The sequence below is a fragment of the Protobothrops mucrosquamatus genome, unplaced genomic scaffold, assembly GCF_001527695.2.
Source record: "Protobothrops mucrosquamatus isolate PMUCROS unplaced genomic scaffold, P.Mucros_1.0 scaffold_107, whole genome shotgun sequence".
Lineage (NCBI taxonomy): Eukaryota > Metazoa > Chordata > Lepidosauria > Squamata > Viperidae > Protobothrops > Protobothrops mucrosquamatus.
The window spans coordinates 294,656-308,288 of NW_015386183.1; the positions used below are offsets into that span (position 1 = coordinate 294,656).

Consider the following 13,633-nt stretch of genomic DNA (forward strand, 5'->3'; position numbering starts at 1 on the left):
TATAAATCTTTCTCTTTTTACTGGGTTTTTTTGTTGCACTTTGCATAATGTTGCTTAATTCAAAAGGTACACATGTATGTACATAACAATATTGCTACATTAACTACAACTTAAAACCAATTTACTTTTGCTGATATTGTAGGATTGATGCCATAGAATTATTGTCTTACCTAAATAGGACAGATGTCCCCGGTTTTTATTATCTATCTGGCACCTGGTTTTTCTGGATAATTAATCCCCAGGGGAAATGTCATGACTTGCTATGCTACCATAATTTCTAATGTGATTAGCATGGTAGCGCTGGTTTTTTCAAGCTTTCTGATTCTTTAATTTGCATTTTGCTTTAATATTGTAAGCTTGATATAGTGTTGCCTTACTCAGCTAACCTGAAAAAAGTGCTTTACATATTACATACGGTACTTCTCATCTCACAATTGCACCTCATCCAACACTGGCAATAGATGACTTATCAGTGTTGCAGAAATGTATATATAATTGAAGTACTGAATACTCTTCAGATTTCTTGATGATTGAAATTCATTATTTGAGATTCTTTGCTGAAATAAATATGTAAAGCTTACCCCTTGCTTGTGACTTCAGGCAAATGTCACAAAAATGTGGCTCGTGTTAAATACAGGCACTTCAGAATTGGTCCTGCATAGTTAAAATATATTGTGGTACTTGCTATTATCTTCCAGTTTGTCATTACGCATTAGAAAGTCAAGTTTGTCTAATTGCTGATTAGGCAAGCTTGTACTATTCTCAGTAATAAAGAGGAGGCAGATGGAAGTGAGTGTTTTTTCTTTTAACCAGAATAGAGAAACCATAGCTGTTTTGTACTATTATTGATTTAAGAGGTGATTAAATGAATAGGTTTGGCATTGGACATTTAGGGTTAACTTCTTTAAATGTGTTGAATTTCTTTATGGACTACCATAATTGCTAATAATTCAAATGGCAAGAAAGCAAATTGGAGGTTACAGATTTTTCACAGCACATACGATATCAGGTAGTGGTTTAACGTGGCCCTTAGTAACGTTCAGCTTTTCTCAGTGGAAGTTAGTGAAAGTGAAACACTCTGGGTAGTCAGGTTCAAAATAAATTAAGATACATGGATGGGTCTGGTGAAATGAATATAGAGAATAAGTAGTGATGTATAAGGTTTCCTGCTTGAGCAGGGGTTGGACTAGAAGACCTCCAAGGTCCCTTCCAACTCTGTTATTCTGTTAAGTGGAGGACTGTGGTCTGAAAATTTGGACTGGATTTTGTAGTTAAGCAAAGTAGTTCTAGGTTCAGGAGGATTGCTTTGAACATTATTCTGGATCAGTCTTGCAACTCAGTTAAAATACAGTATGGAAACATGGTGAGTGCTTTGACAAAAAGAAAGTATAAGAAAGAAAGTATACCTCAAAATTATGATTATGCATGTACATATATTCTGTATTATACACACACAGTTTGGACACATGCATATTGATCATCAGCAAAGCCTTCATTATAGTCTGACCCTGAACTCTTGGCTTTTTCCTTGTGAAAATGATTTCATTTAGCTGAGTGAAGTTAATAAATAACTCTCCCATGACTTATTTGAGCTGGAAAATAGGAGTAGGAATTAAAATGCTAATGGCTTTCTCATTATTAAACCATTTTCATTCATAAAAGTTGAATTGCTATTCTATTTCTTTTTTTAGTATCATTACAGTAATGTCACATGTATTTTTAGATCATCTTTAGTTTCCTGAATCAAAGACAGTAGTTAATATGCATCTTAATATCTTTTGAATAACATTTTCACTTGAAAGTCATGCACTTTGACAATGTTGATTCCAGAAATGACTATGAATTAAAAATTGGAATATCCAAAAGAGGTAGTAATGTAAGTATATTCCAAGGTTTAGTATTATTTTTTAGATAAGTAAACTTGTGCTATAGAGAAATGATTATCCTTTTAATTTTAATTCTGATGTGAAATGTGGTTCTTAGAGAAAAAAAATAATCACCTGGGCCTATAAAAGCAGTTGGATGTTCTGCCTGCCAGTACAGAGAATAATTTAAAATCCCTCTCAGATTTCTTTGCAGCTTCCCAGGGGATGTTGTAGCCGACAGAGTAAGAATTCTAAAACTATAGGAAAGTAGATTCTAATTGAATATAAGGAAAAAGAAGTACCATTAGCAAGAGGACCTTGATAGTAGTACCAGTAGCCCAGAGATATTATATACTCACATTCTGTGGTTAATGACTACACAGCCTTCTCTTGCAGAAATTTTAATTTAGATTCCTACACAGAGCACGGGCTTGGGTTCAATGCGCTAAATGACCATTTCTAATTGTATGATAGTATGACTTTATGCTTCTAGGAAAGAAAGTAGATATCATTAATATTGTATGGTTACTTTGATATGGTGGCAACAATTTTTGTACATACTTTCTCAGAATTAATGCTAAATACAACTTGGTCCAAGACAACATCAGTTGCCCAGCTGAATCATGGCTGAAGCACAGTCTGAAGTATCAAGTACATTAAGTTATTGTCATCACAATAATTCAAAATAAGATAAGGAGTCAATGAATTTAGCGTTAGAGTCTCTCAGAGGGTTAAGGATGAACAGAAGCAGGAAGATTAGAGGGTATACACAAATAGAAATGTGCTGAAAGGCACAAATACCAAAACATAATTATTACTATGAAAATAATGATTTTTTTTGCAATAGTAGAAAAGCATTTAGCTTCTCAGGCATGCATGTGTTAAAAAGAAAACACTTACCGGTAATAATTTTTATAACTTTAGAGTTTTCCAGTGTTTTGACAGTGCTTTGGCTTTGTTTCTTTACTTTTTAGTAAACATTTTTAAGTTTGCATATTTAGTGGATCAACTTTATGATGCGCAATCACTTGTTGATATGGGCAACTAAAGAAATCAATTAAATAAATAAACTCTTTTGGCAGAATATTTTTTTTAAAAAAAAATAAAGCTGGGGTTTTTTTTTTGTCAATTTCAGATATAACCTTACCTCAATGGGATTTACAGATATATTATTCTAGTATAGAGATATCTTGAAAAATATTGAAGCTGGTTTAGATTCAGATTTATTAGCAAAAAAATGCATCAAGGATTTTCTAGGCCCTTGCCAAAAGTTGCCTTTCCCAATGCCTCTACCAATGCAGGAAAGCTAATTGGCTTCCTGTCACAATTTGGTGTTTCCCTTGTGGCTCTCCATTTCAAGGTGTTTTCCAATCATGCTCTCCGTTCCTTGTGGTGCTCTCTGAGCTTGATTATTTGCTTGAAGATGTTTCATTACCCAACTAGGTAACATCAGGACTCTACTAGGATGCAGGTGTCAGAAGGGAGAGATCTGTGGCAACCTCTTGCTGTTTTAATAATAGTGCTCTCCATGTGGCTCCCAACAAACATGAACAAAAAATACAACATGATCCTTCTCCAAAGAGGTTTTGGTATACATAAGTGAGCTTTAGAACTGCTTAACCCTTCTGAACCCTAGATATGGGACTCTAGGAATTGTAATGTTTATGGAAGAATAAGGAGCTTTGTTAGAAAAATATCAGCCAGTCAGGTATCTGTAGTCCTTTACGTTCTTTTGGAAAAGTGATGAGACATTACGTTTCAGTATTTACTGTGGAGGGGCATCTTACGTAAATTCTTTCATTAGTATAGTATTGGCACTTGTTTTACTGTTAAGAAAAAAAGTTAAGTTCCTCATGCCTGCTCTACATATATATGTGAAGATTACTTTGGTTGAAATCTGCAGGGCAAACTTCTAAGTCACTATACATAAGAACTACAATAGAAAGCAGGGAACTGAACCCAAAATACTGAAGTGATTTGATTCTGTGTGGTCTCGCTTGCAAAGTGGAATGGTAAATCTTTTGGAAAAAGCCTTTCAAACTCATGATTAAATTAAAATTATAGTTTGAATCCAAAAATTGTACAAATTTTTCATGTAAATCAAAGCGTTGTAAGGCTAGCTTTTCTTTCACAGCAGCCTTGCATAGAAAATGGCAACCGCTTGTAAAACTGAAGGGGATTTCAAAAGCAGCTTTCAGAAGAAAGTTGGAACAACTTTTCAGTAGGGGAAAATCACATTCCATAATGAGCTATCTCAGCAGCACTTCTAATTTTGAACAGATTTGAAGGGGAAGGGGTTCAGATTACTGGGGGGGGGGCACCGAGGAAGCAAAAGTCTTCCCTTTTTGCATTATACTTGATCTAGCCCTCCCTGTGTATCAATTAGATAGGCAGCAGGACTTTTTCAGATTAAACTAGAATCATAACTTTTGTTGGGCATAATTTTAAGATGATTCTAAACTCTAACGTAAAATGAGTTCAACTACATCAAAAGAAATACTGAAATCATTTTCGTTTCCTGCAATTTCCTTTTATATGAAGATAATAAAAGTGTGCAAATGATTAACTCTACAAAGTTTCAGCTGGCTGAAAGCCTACACTTTCTTTGCCTAACATTCCATTATGTCATATCCTGAACAAAGGTCTTTTAGTGCTGTACTGTGTCTGTTCAGATGTAAGCTCCACTGAATTCAGTGAGGCTTGTGCCCAGGTAAGTGGGTCTAGGATTGCAGCTGAAGGGGTGCTGTTACATATTAACTTCTGAGCAAGTATGCAACCGAGTCTTTAAGCAATTTGGAATGTACTCTTCTTTCCTCAGCAGTGCATTTTTATTAGTAAAACAAGAGAATCAATCATGTGAAGTGAAGCAATGCCTGGTCTTGTCATGGGCTCTTCCTTCGTACCACATTTCCCCTTTCAGAGGCCTTTAAATGATTAATAACAAAGGCCATTGTACTTCCCAGTCATCTGGTGATGTTGCAGTATAGCCTTTCACCAAGGGCTAAAACTGAGCGGTATAATTCTATCTCCGATGCTTTATTATAATGTTCAGAGAGAAGAGAAAATGCTTTGGGGGTTGATGAAGGCAGTGTCAGACCAACTCTCCTTTTCAGTATCCCTACTATTAAACTTTTCCCCATTCTGTTGATTTCACTAATTGCTTCTGTGATTTCTATTTCACTAGGGCAGGGGTAGGCAACCTCGGCTCTTTTATGACTCATGGACTTCAGCTCCCAGAATTCCTGAGTCAGCATAGCTGACTCAGGAATTCTGGGAGTTGAAGTCCATGAGTCATAAAAGAGCCGAGGTTGCCTACCCCTGCACTAGGGCATTTGTTTTTTGCTCTTCTATTTGTGTTGTTGTGATTACAGGGCAATCTTGTTTTATATTGATTTTGATATGATATTGTGAACTGCTTTGTACAGTTCAAGTAGGAAAAAAAAATACATTTGATTTTTTAGAAAAATGTAAAAACAGCCAATTCAACTGCGATGATGATTGCTTGTGCAGCTATTTCATATGCTTTATCATAATTTCTAATTTTGGTAGTAGGAACTAAAAATAAGTAAAATCCTTGTTTGCGTACAAGAGATTAAAACATGAATTAGACGTACTTTAAATGTCACATTCCCGTGATTAATTCAGCATTTGCTAATGTATATGGCGTGGGTCTCCCCACTTTGCGCTCCATATACTGAGGCTCTTCCTTTCCCCCAAATTGCAGAAACATTTTCTTTGTTTCTATCAGAACCTAGTTGACCGTAGCTAAGCAAGATGAAAGAGGCTGCATCTTGGATCTAGCAAGTAATCTGAGGGCTTGCAGACTAGACTAGACTGGAGAATTGAATAATTTTTTTAAAATATGTTTGTATTACTGCCAAGAGAGCAACATAGGTATGTCACTAAGAGTTAAGTTCAATTTACAAGCTTATCTTAGGGCTCATACTACAGATTTCATATTTATATGGCACCAAGATTCTAAGCAATTTACAATACAAGATTAAAACAATCAACAATCTCCTTACCCAAATGCCAGTGGAATCCAGTCCAGCTTAGCCATCATAAAATCTCTGTAGCAGCATTATTAATCAAGTTATAGAAAAATTGAAACACTTGTCTAAAGAAGTAGTATTCACAACCATCCTAGTTCAATAATTAAGATATAGGTAAGTAAGGTATTTCACTTCATGAAACACTTGCCTTTGGGTCCATGTCCTTCTGATTTCTTGTAAAGAGAGCTTTAAAGAATTTCATTCCCTAGACATGTATATGGGTGTCAATGCAGCAAAATTGCTATTTAATTTGAGTATCAATCCTCATATCATTTTCTGAGTTGGTTTAAAGGCAGTTACATGTAGTCTGCATGATGATAAAAACATATACTAGGGTTACCAAGGGTTCTCAATCCACATAGGTGCACAACTGGTATGTTACAGTAGGCTAAGCAAAGGCCTTGCCTTTTTCCATGGTTTCTACTTGCTGATCTAGTAGTAGCTGGAGAACTTCTACAAACCTGTTTTTTCAGGAAGAGGATGACCCATCAAATGAATTAAGCTCATTATAGACTCAATTGTTTCTGTATAAACAGTAACACTGAGATTTATTGTGAGCTTGGTTTGGCCCATCTAATTCTTCATGATCTTTTTTGTATATTATATTTTTTTTCAAAATGGTGGGAGAAGGTTTTTAATAATTGTTATTGATATGATTTGGGGAACTCAAAAAAAAAAAGCTCCTTAGCCAGTGCAAATAGCTGTTGAAAGGCTATTTTTATTTATTGTCAAATATATATCCTGCTTTTCTATTTGTATAAAACTCAAGATAGCATACAGTATTTTTTAAAAGAGAAAGCTGTGTGTATTTTAAAATCGAGTGTAATTGCTTTAATCTCAATTTGATGACTTCCAAATATATTGGAGTATATATTAGAAGTCTATTCTTCTGATGACAATCAGATTTACAAAGGATATTTCATAATCTATAGGAGCAAGTAAATATTGGAGAGAGACTGCCCAAGCCAGGAAGAGGAGTCAAACAGGGAGTTAATCTGGAATCCCTATGTGGGCACAAGAGGACAAAGTCTTACCCCCCTAAATGCTGTTGAAACTTATCTATGCTTATACAGGTGCAAACCATCAGTCTGAGAACTTGAACAATAAAAAGCTAATTGAATTCTTTAAGTATGAATCTGGTTGTTCACACCTGGCATTAAGATATGTAAACAGGTACAGTCATCCTGCATAGAATGAAATCTGTATTACAAGACTGCTCCCAATTAGCAGCTACCAAATATGATGACATGTGATTTCTTGATTAGAAGATTGAGACAACTGGTCTTGTTTCACCTCTCAAGATTATAAAATACTATTGTTTTGGCAGTCTCCTTGTAATAGTATAAGGGAATGTCTTTGGAAGTTGCTACCTAGGGAACAGTCAGAAGAAGCGGGATGAGCCCCCAGCTGCAAAAGAAAGAAAATCAGAAAGGATCCTCCCTAACTTATCAGATTGTAAAAAAGAGACAGCGGGAGATTTGTAATTTCATACATATAGGTTTCTGTTAATGTAACCTTACAGTAATGTAGAATTAGCTCATCCAGTCTTTTTCTATCTAGGAAGACTGACATCAGTCTTGCAAGTCTGAAAGTACAAATATCCAGCTGTTCTGCACTAGTTATACCTTTCCTGGATTGAGAAGCCCTGCTTTCTTTCATTCACACCCTAGTTATGGGGCTATTGCCATGAACTCTACATGAGACTACCCTTGAAGAGTATCTGGAAGCTACAGCTAGTGCAGAATGCAGTGGTGTGAGCAGTTTTGAGTGTCACTCGAGCTGCACATATACTGTCTGTAATATGTGAGCTGCATTGGATGCCATTTTGCTTCCAGGTTCAATCCAAGATGTTGGTTATCAGCTTTAAAGCCTTCATCCCATGGGACCAGATTACCTGTGGAACCATCTTGTCCAATTGCATCATCCTGTCCTATCTGGTCAGGCAGAAAGGGTATGCTGTGGATCCCATCTGTTAAAAAATTTTGAATGACAGGATCCAGGAAGGGAACCTTTTCTGCCATTGCCCTCATCCTTTGGAATATCTTTTCCACAGCAGTGAGATGGGGCCCCACACTTCTGGCCTTTTGAAAGAGGGGTTAAGACTTGGCTCTTCCAATTAGCATGGAGGTTGAAGAGTGATACGAAATCCTCAAAGCAGTTGGTGATGTGAGGGAGCTCCCTCCGCCTTTATAATCTGTAATATTTTAATTTAAACTTTGTTCTTAATTCTGTTTTATTTTTTGTGTTTTTATTTATTTATGATTTCATATCACCTTTTATGTTTTTATTGTAAACTGCACAGTCACTCTTGTGGGACACTCTGGCACTAGCAGTTCGACGGGCCCTTACTTTTCTACTCTTTCAGATGGCCGTTAAGACCTGGTTTTTTACTGAGGCCCTGGGATTGTATGGGTAGAAGGTATGGAAGGAAGTAGCTGAGTTTGCTTGGGGCATCCCAAAGGGAATGATTACAGCACAGGATTTTTCTCTAATGCTTTACTGTTATTGTTTTTATTATTCTTTTATTTATTAGTTTTATGGTCATTGTAAAAATGGTAAATTGCTTAAGAAGGGTGTCCATATAAATATTTTAAATAAATAAATGCATTACTTAGGAATGGCAATTCCAGCACTCCGATACCATTGTTAACCAGTGCTTTTTTTTTGTAAAAACAAAAAGGTGCCGGAACTCACACACGTCATACAACCCGCCTTGCCTACCCTACAAGATTCCATCCCAAAAAGGTGCCGGAACTCCGTTCTGGGCGTTCTATGAGAAAAAAAGCCCTGTTGTTAACTGAATTCCACCAGTCATTAGGCAAGGACCCACCCTGATCCCAAGTGACCCCCAGCTTAGTCCCTCCCATCTCTGAGCTGTGGGGCGCAGTGGTTGTAATGCAGTATTGCAGGCTAATTCTGCCAACTGCCAAGCAATTTGATTCTCACCAGCTCAAGGTTGACTCAGTCTTCCATCCTTTCAAGGTCTGTAAAATGGGGACCCAGATTATTGGCGGCAATATGCTGACCCTGTAAACCTCTTAGAGCGAGCTGTAAAGCACTCTCAAGCGGTATATAAGTGCTATTGCTATCTTACTTCACAAAATGCATTTAGAGTCTGCCAGTCTGTCTTTCATGTTCTGGCAAATTCATGTCTATCTGTGGGAGAAGAACCTTATACAGACAGTGCAAGGCCTTATTTCCTTTTTCTTTATTTTTCCTCTGGGACTTGGAAGCAGCCGAATTAGAATTAGCTGGACCAAACCTATGCTTCACGTACAAAAGCAAGTATTTGGAAGCAACATTGTGTTAGAGAAGGAAAAGGACAATGCTGCAAGCAAACGTTGCAAGTGAGAGCTGAGCAAAACAAAAGACACCAGGGCAAAGAGGACTCGGAAAGTATGTGGGACTAGAGCTAGCCTGCAGAAATGCAGTGTAGGGATGGGGGAGAAATGGGTTCAGAAGCATGCACAGCCACAACTGAGCAGAGGAGCAGAGCCAACAGCCAGGCCAACTTCTGCAGTTCCACCCAGAGCCAGCCAGCATTGGCAGCAGGCTTTTCCCCTTTCAGCAAGAAACAGAGACACCGAACTTCTAATGGCTCTGTAGGCCAGAGACAACAGAGACTTGCTAAAAAAAAGTTTATATAGTTCAATGAGTTACACTTTCACAATGTCCCAGAAGTAGATGATGCTCCCTATAGTGATTTGGTCAATAGAACTCCTTGACAAAAGAACTCTTTGCATCATAGGAGAATGTATAGTAACTTTGTCTGTTTCAGCAAGGCTGGGAAATGTCTTCCTCCTCCTCTCGATCAAGCCCTTTATGCTTCCCCCCATTCCCATTCCTAACCAGGATACCTTATAGCAGTGGTTCTCAACCTGTGGGTCGGGACCCCCTTTGGGGTCAATCGACCATTTCATGGGGGTCGCCAAGCAAGGCTGTCCGCCATTTTTTTTGTCCGCCATTTTCCCCCCTTTTCCGGCAGGTGCCTTACCTCCCTTGGGCTGGGCCAGCTGGTGGTCGGCCTGCTCCGTCTCTGCTGCTTGCCAGCTACGCCTCGGCCTGCACAGGGGGCGGAACCACGCATGCGCGGCGCTCCTGGGCAGGGAAAGTCCTCAACTTACGACCGGTTGGGTAGTCCTCGACTTACGGCCGGTTTAGTCCTCGANTACTCAAGTACACTATCGAGATATCCCTTGATTAGGGAAATTAGGGAAAAACTTGTTTTTTATGTAGGTGTCTGATAGCTTATTTACCTATTTCACCAACTTCTTTTCTTGGTAGAATTGATACTTTAATCAGACCTTTTTTTTCAACTTCTCTGAAGAAATAGTAGATGCTAATTCCAGGGAAGCTGTCCGTATGCAATAGGACAAAACAGAACAAATACTCTTCTTTCGTTTTTATTCAGGATATGAATTCTATTACCTGTCATCTCTTGCTAGTATTTGAATATGTGTTGTTAGCCTTGGTCCTCTTCTTAATTGTGAATGAGTTTGGCAGCTATTTTGGAATTGCACTGTGTTTTCTCTCCTTCCTAGAGAAAAAGAAAATGCTTCCTTAAGGAGCATTTGAACTTGTGACATCCAGTTAAATTGTTACTGCCCTAACCCTTATTAGTCCTTGTTCTTCCTCAACAAGGTTATTAACTCTGTAGCTGCTATATACTTCTAATTATTGTGTTTTAAAGTTATCTTTTTGGTTATCACTTCAGCCCTCAGGCTCTGTTATTATGCCTAACTGTAGTTACCTTTTCTGTTTTGCACAAAATAATTACATTTTTAAGAAATTGTATTGTCATTTCAACTCAGTCTGTCTTTGGTATGGCCTACATTTTGCTACATCACTACAGCACTATTTCCATGGTTTGGATATTCATGAAAATCATGGCCATCATCCTGGAAAGAAAGCAACTATTCTCCAAACAAAGTGGCTTCTATTCGGAGATTTGCAAATTGGATCTCTGCCTTGATGCACTTTGTCTTTTATTGCCAGTTAAGGATTCTCCATGACAAGTCAGGCCCTCCTCTACAATCTCTTCAATGATCTTTTTGATGGCTCTATTTTTGCATGATTTATGCAGTTCTCATCCTTGATGTAGTCTTTCATGTGGCAGTGCAACATAGCAGTTGGATAGCAGAACTATGAAAAATAATACATTGGGGGAAATGTGTTATTTTCTGATTTCATGTAATAGAGCATCCTGTCCTTACCTGCTATTTAACCATGGGTGCAATGTGCAGAGAATACAAGAACATGAGCAGTTGCTGTGGTTCTTGCTCCATTCTCATATAGTGTTGAGGCAGCCTTGAGAAGTCTGGGACAATTGGACAAGTAGGGATTTTGCCCATAATCATGTGCATTAACAATGTGTTTGCCGCCAAAAAGTCCTCTATGTCTGTTAAAAATTCTGATGTGGCTCTGGCATACAGCACCATGCACATGTGCAGCTTAGTAGGAAATGTGAATCCATCCCATACAATAAACTTTTTAAAAATAATCTGTTTCTCCCGGACTGTTGTGAATCAAAACCTTAAGTTCCACAGTGTTCAAGTAGAACTTGTGATGGGTTTCAGCCAATCCTTCCTGTTCATTTTTTCCCCAAGCAAACTTAGAAAAAGATGGACAGAGTGGCAGCTTGCTAGAACCAAAATATGATTCTGTCAGTGTGTCACATATTCTACAATTACGTTGTTTTGGTTTCTTTTGCAGGTGCAATACTTTTTCAGTATCCTAGACAGCTAACAGAACATTGTGGAGTAAAACTGCTTAGAAAAAACAAACTGCAGAATGGGAAATGTATGTTTATTCATTTATTGTCCAGTGTTTAACCTGAATGAAATACAAGGCCCACAAGAGCACTGAACTCCTAGCTATTACATATATTAGAACATAGAGTTTTGCACTTTAGACAACACTTAACACCAATTGATGGGATAACTGCATTGCTTCTCAAAGTTCAAAATAAAGATTTATTTTTAGACATGTGGCTTTGGTTTATTTTTATACATTACACCTTTTTCTTGCAGAAAAAAATTGTACAACTGCATAAATATAAAATTCTTCCACCATGAAAATGGTTAAAACATTCAATAAAGACAGCACCACAGCATGTGATGCTTCTCACAGGAAAAGAAGATAATATACAAAGCAAAATAATTATTCCTCTCACTAATGAAATTGATAGGCTGACATAGATGTCACACACAATTTTAAAACATGGTAAGATGAAAGAGAAAGAAAAAGACACCAGTTGCTACAAAGCACAGTACATAATCACTTACTCTCCATTACTTTCAAAGTTAAAGTATTTTTTTCCCTGCCACCACATTTAATTTAGTAACTACTGAGGAATAGAAGTTGGGGGAAGCTTCATGGAGTGCTATTGAATAATCACAGTTGGGCCTTTACCTTTTCAAAACAAAAGAGCCGGTTGGATGTAGTTAAGGTGATCTAGAAATCAGGGAGCTGTGAGTTCTAGTCCCATTTAGGCATGAAAAACTGGAAGGGTGATTTGGGCTAGTCACTCTCTCAACCCAATTCATCTCATAGGGATGCTCTTGTGGGGAAAATAGGAGCAAGGAATATTAGGTATGTTTGCTGCCTTGAGTTGTATATGAAAAAAAAAGTTTAAAAAAATCTTTAAAAAATGAAAAAAGTACTGTGCCAGTTTTAATCCCACTGAGTATTTACACCTTGTGCAGCAAATCTATGCTCACAGAAAGTAGAAAACAGTACAATAATACATGGCTTGAAAAATGACCAGAATAATGCACCTAAAGTACTATACACTAAATAAAATTCACATGGCAGCAATACTTAGGGGGCAGAAACACTGCTTACTACAAGTCAGTTATGGAATCATAATTTACAGTAGAAATGGGCATATCCCAAGGCTCAATTCTGTTTTTCATCCTTTACAATAGAATAAATATCTGTCACTATTGCTACACTTTTAGGTTTACATTCTAATCTATTTAAATGCAGAAAGCTAGTGTAAAGCATATAGATTATGTGTAGGTCCCATATGTATGAGTTTTGTTCAAGACTAGTAGTTTTGTCTCTTTTTATACTTTTTAAATGGCTAAGAGGAAAAAAGAAGAAACAAACTCTGCTTATGATCAGCTGCTTTTTATCTCAATTTTCATATCAAAACGTCCCTGGAAACGATCTTTGTCACTGTAGTAAATATTTTGACCGTAGGCCTTGCACTCAATACGCAGCCCGGTACCAGTAGTCAGGTTGGTGAACTGTACTGCTATAAGGGGTTGAAGGTATTTCTTCTGAATGATCCTGCCATAATATGGGTAGTATTGTAGAGGAAAGCCACCATAGCCAGCAATACCATAGTATTCCACAGGGCCAATTTTGTCCAAATCCTCTTCTTTCTAAAGAAATAAATGAAACGTATTTTAAAAAAGCATCTTTCCTGACCTGTGGTCCAACTTGAGCTGTTCTCTAACTGAGTAGACATCCAATTATGCATTTTCCAGTACCCTTTTAAGTGAGTTCAGATAATTAAAATAGTCATGTCTCCATCAACCTTAATTGCCTTAAAATAAGGTTCCATGATAGAGTGTCTGAATCACTAAAATTTTACATCCTTTTCACACATTACAATAACATAAATGATGCAAAAAAGTAAGAAACATATACCCACATAACAAAGTGAATGTCTACCTGAAACTAACATGTGGATAACTTTTTGTGCCATTA

General features: G+C 37.3%; 2 protein-coding genes across 2 annotated transcripts in view; one reads left to right on the forward strand and one right to left on the reverse strand.

Moving 5' to 3' along the window:
• NME7 (NME/NM23 family member 7) overlaps positions 1 to 11,729 on the forward strand; it is a gene marked incomplete in the record, with an annotated part of 63,207 nt that extends 51,478 nt beyond the window's left edge. Inside the window, 1 exon segment of the mRNA XM_015815990.1 lies at positions 11,630 to 11,729. Coding sequence (XP_015671476.1) covers positions 11,630 to 11,662 — 33 coding nt within the window.
• Positions 11,730 to 12,538: 809 nt separating this feature from the next.
• Positions 12,539 to 13,633, reverse strand: part of ATP1B1 (ATPase Na+/K+ transporting subunit beta 1) — a 23,683-nt gene continuing 22,588 nt past the window's right edge. Inside the window, exon 6 of the mRNA XM_015816001.2 lies at positions 12,539 to 13,305. Within this exon, the coding sequence (XP_015671487.1) occupies positions 13,039 to 13,305 (267 nt within the window). The 3' untranslated portion in view covers positions 12,539 to 13,038. The remainder of the gene's footprint in view (positions 13,306 to 13,633) is intronic.